Here is an 18,663-nt window from a genome sequence, read left to right on the forward strand (position 1 = left end):
GTAAGCAATCTCTATTTCAGAAAAGTTGACATGGATAAAGCTGGTATAACAACAGAACCACGGAATAATATATATGGATCTTGCAAAAAAGCAAAAAAATACTTTAAAATTATTTAAGAGGCAATCATACGTGTGGTTAAATGATCTTAGATATCTCACATGATGTCTCTTACCGCTAGCTATATGAAGCTGTTATAAACCATGAAATTAATCTAAAACTGGATTGTATAGGGTAGGTAGAATCTGATTAACATATGTTCTACTTCTGCTAAATTTTACTGGCCTATGACTTGAAAAATCAAATCAGCAACAGTATTTCAGTAAAGATGCATATAGGATCTACATTTTAGTGTTCATGCTTGAACAAATATCACTGTATGTATTTCAATATGTTTATTTTAAATTTTAGGGTGCTCCAGGACCACCAGGGCCTCCTGGTCAATCTGGTCATCCAGGTCCACCTGTAAGTTTATTTTTATAGTGATAAATATGCAATATTTCACTTTATTTGTGCCAGTATTTTGCTACTGCATGTAAACTTATTAAAACTCCCATTCAGTGGATAGATCATTAAAGCAGCTAGGTAGAGAGTAAATCAAGTTAAATCGAGAGTACATTTTACAAATCTCATCTTTTTATACCTTCCGTCACTCCAAATCACATAAAATCTTCACTGATGTCTACTGTGCTCTTCATACCTGTGAATGTGCATGTTAAACTGACTCCCAAACCTGGCACACCACCAAAACCTCACCCTGAGTTCAGAATGGCCCCTCTTACATTGGTATAAAAAGTTTGCTAATATGTGCCTCCCCAGAACACACTCTCTCTCTCTCTCTTGCTCTCTCTCTCTCTCTCACACACACAATAGGATGTGTGATATTGTTTGTCACCTTATCACATTTTCAAAAACTCCTAATATGATTTGACAAATGACCCTGTTAGTTATCTGGCTAACTTTAGGACAGCTCTTTGACTTGACCAGACTTAGCCGGCTCCCTCTGAATATCTGAGTTAGTAAGTAAACTTAGCCAGCTAACTCCTCAGTTACACCTTTGGATTGCCCCTAACTTATCCGGATAAATTTTAGCCAGTTACAATTAGCTGGATAAAGGCTCAATTTAGAGAGGCAAATAATTTAGATGGATAACTGTTACATTATCTGTCTAAATGGCTTTTGAATAAGGACCTCTACATTTTTAAAAATGGACATAATAGATCATCCAAGGACTGGCAAACACATCTTCACTGATTTTCTTATACATAGATAATGCAGAGTCTAGATAGACTCCCAAGTTTTAATCACAGCCTTAAGCTGCAGGATCACATCATGCCCACAAGGAAGAACATCTAACATTCTCCCTGTCTACTTACCTGTAACTTCTCAGTTTTCTCTGGGTTAAGTTTCAACTTTTTTGATTTCAACTATGCGGTTCTCCAAATTGGTCACTATCAAATCTTACATTTCTTCACCATTACTCGCAACTTAACATCTTCAGTATATAAATTAGGGGTGTGCATTCGTTTTGAACTTATATGTAAAACGCTACTTTTTTTTTTTTTAACTTAAAAAAGTGATGAGGCGAAAACGATCGGATTTCCAACTTATTCAACATAGCTATGTTGAATACGTTGGAAATCGCGATCGTTGATCCTAAATAAAAATTTAAACCCCTCACCCTCCTTAATCCCCCCCAAGACTTACCAAAACTCCCCAAGCTGGCCAAAAGTTCCGTTTGTGTCCAACGAGGGGTCCGGGAGCAGAACCGTGGTGGACCACGTGACGGCCGCGTCACTTCGACGTGACGCGGACGTCACGTGCTCCTCGCAAAGGAATAGAGGAATGGCTTCCTGACTCCCCGCTGGACCACCAGGGAATTTTGGTAAGTCTTGGGGGGGGATTAAGGAGGGTGAGGGGTTTAAATTTTTATTTAGGGAACCGGTGCACGTATGGACATAGACTCAACTTATGGAATTCTCCATATGTCCATATTGACCGAAATTGACCCCCCTTTTCGACTTATGGACTTATGAACATAAACTTTTTGTCTGCACATCCCTAATATAAATGACAATCAACTTTGAACTCCCTAAAATAGGAATAAGAGGATTCAAATAAATATTAAATAGTAAGGGCAAGAGTACTGACCCCAGAGGTACACCCCATTCCACTGCAGTGAGAACTATCAAATTCCCCCCCCCCCCCCCCAACAGACAGATTGAGTCCAATCTCCAGGAATGACCTTAACCATTCCCAAACTAACCCTTCCATTCCAAACTCCTTAATTCTCAATAACAACAGTAAATGATAATCCATAGTGTTGAATGCTGCAGACAGATCCAGAAACCAAAATGGAGTTCCTGCCTCCATCTGCAGTCATCGGAACACCACTCAGTAAATGTGAAAATCAAGAAGTACGTTTTTCCCATCTTTCCTGAGGAGATATTAATACTTGCATCATTGGTATGCTAATTGGCTAATGATTTGTAATTACTGAAAGTTTGAACTTAACAGTTCAGGTACACACACATTCTGTTATGTGTATTTTTGTATGTAAAATATTATGAATTCATGATTAATGTTTTTAGGACTCTTGGAGTACATACTTCATACTGGGGAAAATACTTTGTAAACAGAAACCTTTGTGATATTTTACTCTTTAGGGGTCTCATGGATACCAAGGTAACCCTGGAGAACCTGGACAAGCTGGCCCTCCTGTAAGTACCATCTTGTAAATACCAAAAGTTCAATGATAAACTCAGTTCCAAATATTGCAAATATACTACTATAGCATAAACCGTAGCCTTAATAATTGTTGAATATATACTGAAAATGTATCCATTTAGACTAGTTAAACATAGTAGAAATGGTATAGCTGACTATAATGAAAAAAAAGCTATAACTACAGAATTTATGTTAAGGCCTAGTACAAATATAATGTGATTATCAATGGTCATTTTAGGATAACATCTAGGAATTCTTTTGACAATATCTTGTAGTTTTCTAAAGAGGATGAAAGCTAAGGAATAGCTCTTTATGTTAAGAATATAATAATAGCCACTAGAAATAAAGATAAAACAGGGAGAAAATGAATTACTATGAGTTGCCCTGGAAAATTCTGAGAGAATTTCTATGTACATGGGAGTATTACATATCCCTCCATCACCGGGAAAGAGGGCTTATTTAGATGTGGTGGGAGGCATCACCAGGATGGCAAGGAAAGCAGAAAACAGGCTTGTAGGTTCTATCAAATGTGTCTTGGAGCCTAACTGCTGCAAAATCATGTGGGTGGTATAGTCATGGATGCTCTACAAGGGCAACTAGTGGATGATCCCACCTGAAGGGAGGCTCTGCTGACAAATGAAGACAGTGTCACTAATCTCAGGGTCAGGTAAAATTTAGGGGCCATGATTATTTTACCTTGTGATTTTAGTCTTAAAACTACACTACTTAAATGTGAATTCTAAAAGCCTGGCTCGCACCAAAACTGGGAGATATGCGAGTATTTTGGGCTGGCGTACGCCAAGCGGATTTTTAAAACCGCCCATGAATATGTTTATCTCCTGTTATGCACACAAATGAAAAAGTCCAACAGGGCCTGGGCGGGGCCTGGGCGGGGCATGGACGTTCCATGACTTTAACCTGAAATCTGCACAGAAGTATTTATGCGCACAAATGCACGCTGGGGTCCCCTGCTGCAAAACTTTACTACTGCTATGGATGGCGTGTAAATAATAAAGCGAAAACGTCTAGGCTAGTCAGTAGGGTTTTAAGGGTTGGGGCTAACAGGAGGAAAGGAAGGCTACTAAACTAGGGGGGTTTCTAAGTCCTATCTCTTAACTAGGAAAGCTGGAAACAAACTGGGAAAATGAGCTGTGGTGTCGGCGCGTGTCCCTTATAAAATTGTGCATTCATGTGCGTGCATCTAGGCTATTTCATACCATGCACACATCTACGCACGTATGTTATAAAACGGACGCGTCTCTGGATGAGAGCCTCAAACGTGCACACATGATGCGCCCGCGCGCCAGTGTTAAAGTTACTGTCGTCACGTGACCATTATAGAGCTGGGTTGGAAAACTTTCAGTGTGAAAGAAAGGTATTTTTCAATGGTATATTGGGCAATTACATTTTTGTCAACATTGTAAATCCCTCTATCATATTTTGATATGATGCAATGGCAATGTGCCAAAAATATTGCAAGACCTTAATATAGATCTTTGGTTTTCCTTTCAGGGTCCTCCAGGTCCAGCAGGACTCTTAGGCCCAATCGGACCAGCTGGAAAAGATGTAAGTACTTGACTCTAAGATGCAGCTGGGAAGGAAAAGAACAAATGCAATGTTACACTGCTATTTGTTCATTTCTGATGTAGCATATCTTTTCATTGGTTTCATTTAGCCTAATTTAGTTTATTGATCTTAATATACCACATTTTTCCTCAGATTTGCTGGGGAAGTTAATTAAAACATCACAGCAAAGCTGGAGAAAACCCAACAAGCTGAAGCAGATTTGCTGCAAAATTATTCGCCGAACTGCATTGAATCTGGCTGCTGTGGATTCTGCAGATTAGGTTGTTCTGTATTAAATAGATCCTTCCTTCAAACCATGAACTGGGAATCACAGACTATCATCTACAAATCCCTGGGTAGAATTATAATAGAAAAGAAAAGTGTGAATTACTTAGCAAGAAATGTTCAGGAATTATGGTCTGTGAATCAGAAATATCAGTTCATGTTGTTGAAGCGGGTGAAATACAACTCAGAAAGAGTCAGGATGACTCTTATTTCAACCTCCAGTCCATTAAAACTGGCATACATAATTCCTGATCTTTTATGTTTGGAACTATGGATTGCTGAATGAAATGTGAGCCTACATCAGAGCTCTTGGTTGTTTATTTGGCTTCAGTATGAACTAGTATCTGAAATTTTACCAGGAGCTCTTCCACTGTATAAATGTTGATTTTGCCCTCACAATCTTGCGCTTGGCACACATCTACTCTAAGCAACAGAAATGGTCTTCCATTCAGCAAATTAGTCATGCAAAATTCCTTCTGATTATCTGGAAATCAAACCAGGTACTGTGAGCAACAAACCTTGATCCACATGTTGTAATTTCCAAATCAAAGTCAGATTGAACAGATTGATTTGCATATCATTAACCTGGAGGTTTGTGGATCACAGATTTTTGATCAACCTATATCAATTCTCTAGTAATGGAATTATATACTTATTCTGAAAATAATAGCAAAGGTTGCCAACTTGCATCTGCTCCTCCTGCTCTGCTCCTCTCTCAGTGCCTTAGAGTTTGGTGTCACTGCTGCTATTGCTTTGCCCCAAAGTTAGCCCATGCCAGTTTCCTCAATGTTACCTCTGCTGTTTGATCAGCTCTCACTCAGTGCCTTAGGATGGGGGGTAGGGTATTCATACCTCTGCTGTTGCTGCCCTGTTCATCTCTCAGTGCTTGAGGGGGTGGGTAGCCATGCCCCACTTTTGGTAACTTGGAGTGTTGCTACCTCTGCTGCTGCTGCTCTGCCTCTCTCTCAGTGCCTTGGGACACTATTACCTCTGATTCTGCTGTTCTACCCCTCTCCTGTTGCCTTGTGATATCATTGCTTCTGCTGCTGCTGCCTTCTCCCATAGGTAATCTATGCCAGCTTCATTCACTCTGCCCCTGCTGTTTACTCTGACTGTCATTTATTGTTGACAGAGGTTTGTAAAGAGGGACCTTTAAATGTCAGCTAGTTTCATAAAAATTGAATTGCAAACGACAATATTATAGACAAAAATAGCATGTTCATTGCTTTCCCTATAGATGTGAATCGGAACCGGAATCGGTTCTGATTCCGGTTCCGATTCACATTGTGAATTTTTTTTCATGCGGCCCGATCGGGTTTTTTTTTATCAGCTGCGCCCGAGCCGATAAACAAAAAACCCACCCCGACCCTTCAAAACAGCACCCTTAGCTTCCCCCACCCTCCCGCCCCCCCCCCCCCCAAAACGTTTTAAATTACCTGGTGGTATAGTGGTGGTCCTGGGAGTGATCTCCCGCTCTCGGGCCGTCGGCTGCCACTAATAAAAATGGCGCCGATGGCCCTTTGCCCTTACCATGTGACAGGGGCCGGCCAATGGCATGGATACCCTGTCACATGGTAAGGGCAAAGGGCCATCGGCGCCATTTTTATTAGTTCCAGCTGATGGCCCGAGAGCGGGAGATCGCTCCGGGACCCCCACTGGACCACCAGGTAATTTTAAAACGTTTGGGGGGAGGGTCGGGAGGGTAGAGGAAGCTAAGGGAGATGTTTTAAAGGGTCGGGTGGGTTTAGGGATTGTTTTTGTGTGCCATTTTTCCCGCCCTCCCCCAAAACGATAAGAGAACCCCACGAACAATTTCGTGGGGTTTTCCTATCGGTTTCGGGGAGCCCCCGATTTCTGACAACTTTGAAAATATCATACGATATTTTCAATTGTCAGAAATACGCTTCACATCCCTAGCTTTCCCCATTGATTTTAATGGAAATGACACAAGCAGCATAAATGAAAGAAACATAATAACATAAACCCCAAACGACATTCCCACTGCCGCACCTTGTGACCATGGGCAAGTCACTTTACTCTCCATTGCCTCGGGTACAAACTTATGGCCTGATTTCCTAAGGCTTTTTTCCCATTCTGTGTCTATGGGAAAAATGTTTAATAAATGAGGCCCATAGATTATAAGCACTCTGGGGACAGGGAAAGACCTACAGTGCCTGAATGTAATCTACTTTGAGGTGCTGAAATAAATAAATAAATGATTTTCTTTATGAAAAATATTTCCATGCACATAGAATGCACATGATTACCCAACAAGCCTCTAAAACATCCCCAGATTCCCTTATTTCTAAGCAGTCAAAACTATATGAATCACAAAAGTATTCACATACTTTCAGGTGGCTTAAAATCCACCTACCCGAATATTGACTGATTTAGGTGGGTTAACTGTATTTTGATCCACTTAAAAGGCACCTAAGTCTAAAAATGATATACACGATATACAATTAATTTCTTTGAACTATAGCAGAAGTTATTTAGAGCCACTGAAAAATAAATTTACTTTAGTTCAAGAAAATTAACATGGGCAAATGAAAAAGACTTCCAAAGTTATTTGTAAACAAATCTTGTCCCAAAAGTAAGAGAAAGTTCTTTGGTGGGTACAATTAGAGAGACTCCTTTCAAATAATCTATACCTATTAAAAAGATCTGTTGAAGTCAGGAAGAGACCAACAAAACATAGTCAGTCATGCTTTCTTCCCTCCTCTCCACTTGATGTTGATAAAGCCTGGCACCTGTAGCTCTACAAGGGGAACTGAGGGAGGATTATTGACTCAGCTGGGTCCTCCTCAAAATCCTTTCCTTGGGCTAAAGCATCCTCTTCAAGAGCTACAAAAAGGCCTGGTTTTCAGGATACCCACAATTAATATTATGAGATACATTTAATACAATGGAGGCAGTACATGCAAATCTACCACATGCATTTTCATTGAGGTTATCTTGAAAACCAAACCTGTTTGTGATTCTTGAGGACTGGAGTTGGCCAGGCCTACCTTATACCAAAGAGAACTCACGAAGATTCCTTTGTCAAAAATATTAGAGAGGATAAATTACCAATAAGATAAAGCCTGTTTAGATTTGCAGAACCATTTAGTTTATGAGCTGAAAAATATCTTATCTGTCCCTGCCTTGCCATTGTTATTAGTATTAAGAAGTAAAATATTGATTTATTTTTTTTGAGACAGGGTGAAAATGGAAGACCTGGAAGACCTGGTGAGCGTGGTATGCCTGGTGCAGTGGTAAGTCAATTCAAAGAGTAAGGCAAACAGGGCTTACCAAACTGGAAAGATGAATATATTTTTACTTAACAAATACAATAATACTGTTTAGCATAACAATGATTTGAATAATATTGGCATCCCAGAACATCTGGCTCATACTGCATCCTCTCACATCTTAATTAAAGCACCAATGCTAACAGAACACAGACTAGTTTTGGTGGCCAAAAGCCAGAGTTTTATTATCATACGATAGTAACCAAGCAAAGCAAAAGTACAACATCTCAGTGTCTCATTCCTCCACATTCCCCACCCAGAAAAGCCTGTCCTGGTAGTCTAACGAACACATCCCCAGCAAGATATGCTGCCCCCAGGCCAAGCTGACCTGTAGGCATTCAAAAGCTTCTCATCATGCATATGGCACCAACTGCAACCAGCAAGCTGCCCACACCCAGACGTTACCCAGTCAATTACAACATAAATGGTCAGTTGAAATGGCTTTGGAAAGACAAACAGACCAAATGATAAATAAAACTACAAACAATACAACACAATGCAACATGCCAAAGAAAAAAGGAGGCTGGTTGGGGCAATCCTCAGAGTGGCAAAGGAGATGGGGAGGATCCCTCCCCTCTACTAAATATTATATACACAATTCTGGCAACCCCGGTTCTCTTGATCCCCTGCCCCACTGAGCCAACCAGCAACGAAATTACCACTGTGTGGTTCAACAAGAGAACAAAGACCAGAGGACACAACCTATATCTAATTCCTCTCTTACCCCAATCCAGCCAACCATCCTCTCTCTGTCTGTCCACCCCACCCCTCCCATGCCCACCTATAGTCAATAAGCTTCCACAAGAGGAGCGGAAAGGGAGACGGAAGAGGGTGGTGCTGAGAGAAACCGGGAGCTAGGACCTCACATTGTACCGGGCAACTCTGGACCAGCCTTAGCTGCCCATTCAGAAAATAAATAACTTGTGTGTGTTTATGAACAAAAATTACTATATTGTTCTCATTAAGAATGAATTCTGTTTCTTAATTTTTAGGGTGCTAAAGGTCCTCCTGGGATGGCTGGATTCCCTGGCATTAAAGGTCACAGAGTGAGTACCATTTTATAATGTGCAAAAGTTTTTGCTTTATCTTTTATTAACTTTTAATCATATTTACAGTTGTTTATATTTAAAAGTGCTGATCACTTTAAAACTTTGAAACTGCAAAGGCATTATATGTTCAGCTGATACGAACACTGAAATATTACGTAATTATAAAAAGGTATATATATATTCTGTTAGTCTGGCGAGCAACTCAGCCACAATGTTAAATATAAACAGCTATCTTTAATTTAGGTCACTAACTTTAAGACAGCTCTTTGGCCCAACCAGCCTTAGGCAGGTAGGTTAGCTGGTTATCTTTGAATATTGGAATATGCTGGCTAACATAACTCCTCCCAGTTATGCCCTCGAAATGCCCCTAGCTTAAAGGTGAATTTGAAAAACCCTATGCACACCAAATCCAGGAGATACTCACGTTGTCTCAGGCCAGCGCACACAGGAGCAGATTTTCAAAGGGGTACACGCGTAAGATACGCGTGTAACCCCCCAAATACCTGCCCCAAGTTCTCCCTGCGCGCACCGAGCCTATATTGAATAGGCTCGGCAGCACGCGCAAGCTCCGGGACACGTGTAAGTCCAGTGGCTTTCCTGAGGGGGGCGTGTCGGGGACGTGTTGCGGCGGTGCGTCATCCGGGGGCGGGTCCATGGGCGTGGTTCCGGCCCGGGGCATTTCAGGGGCGTGGCCGAGGCCTTCGAAACTGCTCCTGGGCCGGGGAATCACGCGGCTGACGTGCGCGAGTTACGCTTGCCTCGGGCAGGCGTAACTTTTAAAACAAAGGTAGGGGAGGGTTTAGATAGGGCTGGGGGGTGGGTTAGGTAGGGGAAGGGAGGGGAAGGTGGGGGGGTGGACGGAATGGAGGCAGGCTGCATGGCTCGGGCATGCAGGCTGCCGATTTTGCGCAGCCTTGCACGCGCCGACCCCAGATTTTAAAAGATACGCGTGGCTACACGCGTATCCATTAAAATCCGGCGTACTCTTGCTTGCACCTGGTGTGCGAACAAAAGTACGCGCTCACATATTTTTTGGAAATCTGCCCCACGGCGTGTATTTTAAGAAGTGCCCAAGAACGCATGTATCTCCCGGTACACACTCAAATCAAAAAGTGCAGAAAAGGGGCAGGGTGTGGGCCTGATCTGGGCAGAACATGGGCATTCTGGGTAGCTCTTTTGAAATATGCACATAAGTATTTGTGCACCAGGGTCCCTACTGCTATGTAAGTTTTAAAATAAAAAAATCTGGACTAGTCAGCGGGGTTTGAAGGTCCGGGCTAATAGGGTAAAATGGAGGAAAGTTAATTAAGGGGCGTTAGGAAGTCGGAAGCCTTTACCTGGGTGAACTGGGAATGGACTGGGGAAACTGGTAATTGTGTCGCTGCGCATATCTAAAAAAATCCCTCCACTTATGCAGTAAAGCCAGCATTTGCATGCATAAGCATGCATCCATTCAAAATTGCGCACATGTACACATGTACTGTCGATTTTATACCATACACAATTGTACATGCGTATATTATAAAATGGCTGAGTCTATTCCTGCCATAAGCACGTACATGTACGCCCGTGTGGCTGTTTAAAAGTTACTGTCTTAGGGGGTGATTTTCAAAGTGGTGCAAAGACAACAGTATTAACTATACCAGTGGAAACCACTGTGATAATTTATCCTCCCCTTTGTAGATCAGATATAAATATAAATATAAATATAAGAAGGGTCTGCCTACCCAAGAACCGTGTCAGGTATATTTGACATTTCCTGTGAAAATAGCAATGAACCTTCCAGAGATGGTAGCCATGAGAGCCTGTAGTAGAAAAAAGCATCCCAGAGAATGGTGGCATCTTATAAACAAAGGGTTGGAAATTTGTAAGAGCTAGGTTCCTAACTTAGGGGGTCATTTTCTATCGGTATCGCACGCAAAAAGGGACTTTTCACGTGCGATAGCTTCATGGGGCAGAGTCGGGGCGGAGTCGGGATCGGAAGAGGAGGAGTCAGGTCAGTGTCGGGGCGGACGTGACGGTAACTTTGCTGGCGGCAATAAGGTAAGACCCGTTATCGCCGCCAGTAGCACACCCAATAGCTCCACCTTTCACGGTGGCGCTATTGGGTGCGAAAGCTGGCAGCGATAACACCGCGGTGGTGCAATCGCTCCCAGCTTTCACAGGCCCGCCCCCCACCCCGGTTACTATGGAATTCAGTAAGCTGTGCGCCGATAGAAAATCTAGCCCTTAAGGAGATAGGCTGTTACATCTGCATAAACAAAAATGTGGCCCTGCTGAGCCTCTAAATTTTGGCACCTATTTTTACAAGCACCTAAATTTAGGCCCCTAAATATTGGGTGGAACAATGGGCAGAGTTAGGTCATGGAACAAAGTTAGAAGCTTGCTGCTGATATCCTAGCTACCTAAATTTAGGAAATAAATGGCAGATCAAAATGTAGGTACCTCAGTTAGCTGAATTTTCATAGTAAAATTTAGGCCCCCTAAGTTTGGCTGAAATTTTCCTAATGTTGTGCAACTAAAACTGAAGCACCTAGGCAAGGTGTTTGGCATTTTTTGAATATCACTCTCTAATAGTTTGAGGCATAGGCATCTGAAGACAAGAGTTCACATATGATGAAGTGGATTCTTTTCTTCAAAGGTTTATGCCTTAGTACATTTGCTGGTCTAGAAGGTGCCACCAGCCATGCAAATAGTTGCATAAGAGACCTGGTAGTTTCTCCTTTGTAGCTGCCAAACATGACTCCCACGTTAAAGGAATATAAAACACTGATATGTCTTCTATCAATATGTTTTTTTATTGGTAGTGTTTTTTTTATTTTAAATTTCCTGCTATTAAGAAGTAATTCATGAGGAAAACATTTGATTTAAAATTCTGATTTTAGTAGCAATGACTAGTGAATGATACCTATGTGCTAGAAGTACATTTTGGATCACTTTGAAAGACTTAACATCAGTCCAACCACATATTAATTTAAATACTATGTAGCTAAAAACTAAATTTTAATTAAGCATTTGAGCCCAATATACAAAGATTCTTTTCCTAATAAACACAAATTGGGAAAAATCTTATGGTACATGCAGTAGTTGGTTTGTTTCACCTTAATTGAAAAAAGCAAAATATAAACAAATAACATGCACAGATCCTAAAATACCTGATAATGGAATGGACAGCAGTTAGTAATCCTGACAACAAGATGCTAACAAGAAATGATAATATATATATATATATATTGAAATTATAATATATATATATACGTTTATTTATATAACATATGGTAAATTTATATAATATAATTTATATGGTAAATGATAATATATATATATGTTTATTTATATAACATATGGTAAATTAACTATTATTATAAAAACATCACTTCATTTTAGCACATGAAATATTGCAGAACAGGAAAATGAACTAGGGAATAGAATGCAAGTAATCCCAACATCATTTCAACATGGAAGACATACTAAATAATATACATCTGTGGATCAACAATTCTCACTACTTCTCTTAGATTTCCGCATCCAATATGTTGCTTTTGATTTATGCAGGGTTTTGATGGAAGAGATGGTGCTAAAGGTGATACAGGTGCTTCTGGCTTGAAGGTAAAACCAATGTACTGCTTTTGTAAACTGCACAGATTGGATCAACTAATTATAGTTAATTGTATACTGATCCTATATGAGTTATGTATAGTGACCAAGTCAACTGTGACTCATCCGGGTTCTTCTATACAATTAGACAAGACTAGGGATATGCATGTGAAAAAAATGTATTTCGTTGAGTTGTTTTTTATTTATTCATTTTCTGTTTCATTTGATGTTATTATATTTTTTTCTTTTAATTAAAATGAACAGAAAATAATACATAAAACGAAGCAAAGTGGCTGAATTCCCATTCCCCCACTGCAACATCTCCTCCTCCCCTTGGTGCAGCTGAAATACAAAAGTTAAACACTCCCCCAGCCCTTCTCCTATCTTCCAACTCTCCCTTGGTGTATGATCTTACACAATACGTTTGGGTCAAACAAGTCAAAATATGCAGGAGCTATGTTTAGTTGCTCATATCCTTTCAAGTCCATTGTTTCATTGTCAGATAATAGAAGGATAAGGGGGCACTCCATGAAGTTAGCATGTGGCACATTTAAAACTAATCGGAGAAAGTTCTTTTTCACTCAACGCACAATTAAACTCTGGAATTTGTTGCCAGAGGATGTAGTTAGTGCAGTTAGTAAAGCTGTGTTTAAAAAAGGATTGGATAAGTTCTTGGAGGAGAAGTCCATTACCTGCTATTAATTAAGTTGACTTGGAAAATAGCCACTGCTATTACTTGCAACAGTAACAAGGAATAAACTTAGTTTTGGGGTAATTGCCAGGTTCTTATGGCCTGGATTGGCCACTGTTGGAAACAGGATGCTGGGCTTGATGGACCCTTGGTCTGACCCAGTATGGCATGTTCTTATGTTCTTAAAATGGCACCAGCCAGCTCTGAGGCTGACACCATTCTATTATTTGTATGTTGTATGGCCATACAACCAAATGGTGCCAGCTTCAGGCCATTTTGTTGTATGGTTGGATAGCATAAGGTCATAGAAAATAATTCTGCTCTATTAAGCATCATCTAGAGCTAATAACCAATTAGAAGATTTTTTTAAATTTAATAAAGCAGGTGGCATTACAAACTAGGTTTAGGAGATTTCAGTCTAATATTTATTTATTTTTTATTTATTTAAAAATATTTATAACCCCACCCTCCAAAAGAAGTCTGGGGCAGATTTAGGATCTACAACACATAATTGCACTTTTATGGTGAGCATGGAGATCATAGGTTTCAAGCAGTTGAAGGATATTCCTACCCACTCAGCAGGTCAGGCATTAGATCTAGTTTTTGTTTAATGAAATGAGATCCTCAATTTATAGACTGCAGACCTAGGTATTATGTTTGTCCTTTGGTTAGACCATTGCCTGATATCATTCAAGCTTCAGTGCCACTTAATTTGCCATTTTGTGGGAAGATGATAGATTGTTAGAGGTTTTAGGTTCATTGTCAACTGGGTTTTTTTTTTTTTTCATTTTGAGTCTATAGATGTAAAGGTATTAGTGCAGAATAGAAATTTGGAACAATTAAGATTGTTCAGGAAAACCTGCTTAAATTGAAAAGAAAGAAACCAACCACTTGAGTTACAGAGATCTTGAGACTTCTAAAGCAAGTAGGCAGGAAATTGGAGAGAAGGTAAAAAGAGTAGGAGAAAGGAAGATAGATCAGAATGGAAGAAACAAATAATATAAATACGGCATTCAGTAAGTTAAGAGGCTGCTGTGTTACCTGAATCTGCAGGTAAACAATCAAAGAACTATGGACTTCTGTGGTAATAGTGGTAATAGTGATATGGATATTAATTCTTCCGTGCCAATGATGTTGCAAAGCATGTTAATGATAAAATCAGGAGAATTTGTCAAAGAGTTTGACAAAGTTAGGAGAGGGAGGATATCTTTGGGAATACTGTAGCGACATCAGGAGAAAACTGTCAGGTCCAATGCAGAACACCTTTAAATAGTTTGTCCTTCCTCATTCAGCTGTTCTTTCCTCCCCTAATATAGCATTTTTTTTTCATATAACAGGGTGAAGCTGGTACTCCTGGAGCTAATGGATCACCTGGATCAATGGTAATTAAGGATTTCAATAATATTATTAAAACAACTTTACTATAGATTCTGGAAAGTTAGATGAAGTTTATGAAATAAAATTAATTTAACATCTCTCTATAGCTGATCTAATCTAATTAAATATTTTATGTGTTATAGGGTCCAAGAGGTCAACCTGGAGAGAGAGGCCGCCCTGGTGGTCCTGGTCCTGCTGTAAGTGAAAGTATCTAGAATATCGGGGAATTAACATATAGTAATTACAACAGAGAAGTATATTTTCAAAAACCTTAAACTGCAGTAAAAATGCTAAATATCAAGTTGATTAACCATGTCTTTCAACTACTGGTTCATTTCCACAAGTCTCAGTTGTTTTTGAGCTTTGGAGTTAATATGTATGATGCCCAAATAAAACCACAGAATAGAAAAGTGTTTTGGGGGTATTTTATTTTACATAGCAGAGTAGGATTATGAAGATGTATATATTACAAATGAATAAATATTACTTACTTTGACAGTTATCTCTTTCTCCGTAGGGTTCCCGTGGTAATGATGGTGCTCCTGGGTCATCTGGTCAATCTGTAAGAAGCTCCTAAATATTTGGCTTTTATTTGCCTGCCAATAAGTTATGTACAGTCTTTCTAAGTCACAAGAGAAAAACTCATGGGGACGTTGATTTTCAAAGCAGTCTAAATGGCTAATCCTGAGTTAGCCAGCTAAAAATCTCGGGGTGAAGAATGCATCCTTCACTACTAGATACATTTAGGTGCAACAAAGATAGCTTGCCTTGCCCACAGGAGTGGAGATGAGTTGAGAATGGTAAAATATATTTGTAGATTTAATTTTGAAATCTGTGCATCTCATTTTAAGTGGCACAACTGAAGCACAGATATTGCCGATCTGAATAATTGCACTTTAGGGCAGTATGAGAGGTTTTTTACTGACAGACCTTGCTAGTAGCCTGTTTTCAAAGGAAATTACTCATGTGGTTTTTCTTTAAAATGTAGCTATGTCAGGGATGCTCAAATTGGGCCTTGGGCCCCCTCCTCCAGCCAGTCAGGTTTTTAGGCTATATCTAATGAATATTCATGAGATTTATTTGCATGCACTATCTCCTATGAATGCAAATATTTATCTGCATATTGATTAAGGATATCCCGAACACTTGACTGGCTGGGAGGGCCCAAGGACTGGTTTGAGCAACCCTGAGCTTTGAGGTCTGTAGATACAAAACTATCCACAGACCCTGCATCTGTACAGGTTATTCAAAATTGCCCCCCGGGGAAAATAAGCTTCTAAGATCCCATATAATGGTAAAATTCAATGTTCATCCTATACCCAAACTTTATCACATTTTTAAAGAGAATTATTCATATAAGTTCGCTTTGAAAATTAGTGGGTAATTGGCCAGATATGCATGGAGATTCAGTTCCATAAAGTTACACCTCCATTACAGAGGATATAACGTGTGTATACACTTCTGCGATTACTGTTTAAAATTAAAAAGTGTATGTGTGTAACTGCCAATTGTGCCACAGCTCTGCCTCCAGAAATGCCTCTGCTCAGTTCATGTAAGAGTACGCATGTGTCTTGCATAAAACCAGGTTTTGTGAGCATTAATGTTTTTGAAAATTACTCCCACAAATGTATAAGATCAATATTAAATGCGATTAACATAGTATAGTCTATGAATATTGTCTGCCTGCAAATTTTTGATTTGATTTACTAATCAAGGGAAATAATAATCAATATGCTAGAATTATGATTTCAGCATTGCTCAGTGTATGTACTGCAGATTAAAATAAGCATCACATTTTAATGTTATTTCATATAAAGTATTAAATTAATAAAACTGCATAGAGTATTACATAGTATAGTAACAAATCAATTGCATTCAAATTTTCAGGTGCGATTGGTATAATAGCAATAATAATAATAATGAGCCCAATATTTAGCACTATTTGTCCTAAGTTTGGACTTAGCTAGACAAATTGTGCCATTTGAATACTCAGCCATGCTCAATGACTGTTACTTATCTGGCTAACTTTTTATTCAGCTATAAAGTTAGCAGGAAAAGTTGGGGGTGGAGCAGGGGCATTCTGTGCAGAGATAGCTATCCATCTAACCTAGTCAGGTAAAGACAAATATTCAGCGTTATCTAGCTAACAGGGTCATTCATCAAAATGTGTTAGGCTGTTATCACGAGCATTAGGGCCCTTATGCCCACAATAACGTCATAACACGTGTTATTTATCCCATTGCATGACGCAAATGCAAATTTTCAAAATTTATTCAAAGGGGAGGCGTTTATGAAAATGAGGGGCATTAACAAAGCATAATGCATGTTTTTTTAACACTAGAAATAACTGCACCATTTACCTGGTGTTAAGCTATGTGGTATGCCTGAAGTGGGTGGGTGGGGGAGAGGGAGAGGGAGGGAGGGAGAAAGAAAGCAAGAGAGAGAGACAGACAGACAGACAGACAGACAGAGAACCTCTGGGGTGGCACACATAATTGTCATCTATATATACTACTATAGGAGGATAATCTAGTAACTCATCTAGTAACTCCAGGTGAGGTTTTGGTGGTAGACTAAGGTTTTGGGACCAGTTTTGCATGCACAGTCACAAGTAAGAACAGCATAGTGAATACTGGAAGTGATTTGGAATGAAGAAAGATACACAAAGATGAGATTTCTACAATATTCTCTTGCCCTAGCCTAAGAGTACCCAGGTAGAGAATGATACATCAATCTAGGGCAAGAGAACATTGTAGAAATCTCATCTTTGTGTATCTTCCTTCTTTCCAAATCACATCCAGTCTTCACTGATGTGTACTGTGCTGTTCATACGTCTGACTGTGCATGTAAAACTGGCCCCAATACCCTAGACCACCCCCAAAACCTCACCTCAAGTTACTAGATTACCCTCCTATAGTGGTATAAATAGTTGACTACTATGAGAGACTTAAAAAGAGTCTCTGTCTCTGTCTCTCTCCCGCCTCACTTTGCTGCTTCTGAAGTAAAACTATGCACATTGCAATAAAATACCTATACAAAGCATGTGGTAACTCTAAAGTATCATAGCCATGCCTCTTTTCCTTATTATATGTGTTATTCTAATGAATCTAGGCCTGTTAGCCATATTACTCTAGGCGTGCTTGAAATTAGGCCTAAAGTTAGCGATATACTCATGAGGAGCAGACATGGGAATTACTGCTCTACTGGTTAGAGATTTGAATAACTGATGCAAATTCCTTGTTCAAATTACCTCATTCAGTCTCCAAGTCATTTTATTTCCTCAAACTACAATTTCCCAGGCTATAATTAAATATTAATAATGATGGCATTACTCATTCTCCCCTTACCGCTTTGAATATTTTCTGTCCGCCAGTTACATCAAACGTGGCTGCATATACATTTAGGAAATCTTAAAATACAAAGTACATTTGGATCCTGGTTAGATTTTGAAATGTGATGAATGTCATTATTATTGCATGAAACGTTTGTGCTCATTACAAATATAATTTTAAGGGAATTTGTATTTTTTGTGGTAATAACGGCATGCTTTTTATGTTGAACCACTCTTTCTTCCATTAATAATCTTCCTTGTTTATTTAAGGGCCCTCCTGGTCCTCCTGGTACTGCAGGATTCCCTGGTGGCCCAGGCCATAAGGTATTTGAAGTTATTTTTTAATTACTTATGTTTTTTTTTAACATAAAATAATCTAAGAAAGAGAATGTTTAAGAAACTGAGAACCAAAATGAGAAGGCGATCTTACGTCATAAATCATCTCAGTACACAACACAATTTTAATTATAAAAATATAAAGTCAGTGGGGGGGGGGGGTTAGAGTAAATACAATATATTACATAGGAAGGCAAAGTAAAAATGTATGATATTAAAATCCATATCTCATTTCAAGTTGAGATTTTTTTTTTGCCCCTAATCAAGAGATAAAATGAAATCAAAATATTGGATTTCACAGAACGACTTTCTTCTTATTTATTAATTAATGGGAACTTTAGAATCACCTTGTCTACGGTCAACTCAAGGAACTTTACAAACAAATCTATTACAAATAAAAGTGCAAGCATTTCACA

General features: G+C 39.4%; 1 protein-coding gene across 1 annotated transcript in view; it reads left to right on the forward strand.

The window, feature by feature from the left end:
• The window catches only part of COL3A1 (collagen type III alpha 1 chain), a 175,016-nt gene that overhangs the window by 89,315 nt on the left and 67,038 nt on the right, over nt 1–18,663 (forward strand). Inside the window, exons 6-15 of the mRNA XM_029605981.1 lie at nt 410–463; nt 2,665–2,718; nt 4,238–4,291; nt 7,777–7,830; nt 8,859–8,912; nt 12,471–12,524; nt 14,541–14,585; nt 14,724–14,777; nt 15,098–15,142; nt 18,182–18,235. Of these exons, the coding sequence (XP_029461841.1) occupies nt 410–463; nt 2,665–2,718; nt 4,238–4,291; nt 7,777–7,830; nt 8,859–8,912; nt 12,471–12,524; nt 14,541–14,585; nt 14,724–14,777; nt 15,098–15,142; nt 18,182–18,235 (522 nt within the window). The remainder of the gene's footprint in view (nt 1–409; nt 464–2,664; nt 2,719–4,237; nt 4,292–7,776; nt 7,831–8,858; nt 8,913–12,470; nt 12,525–14,540; nt 14,586–14,723; nt 14,778–15,097; nt 15,143–18,181; nt 18,236–18,663) is intronic.

The sequence above is a fragment of the Rhinatrema bivittatum genome, chromosome 6 (genome assembly GCF_901001135.1).
Source record: "Rhinatrema bivittatum chromosome 6, aRhiBiv1.1, whole genome shotgun sequence".
In the NCBI taxonomy this organism is placed as follows: Eukaryota; Metazoa; Chordata; class Amphibia; order Gymnophiona; family Rhinatrematidae; genus Rhinatrema; species Rhinatrema bivittatum.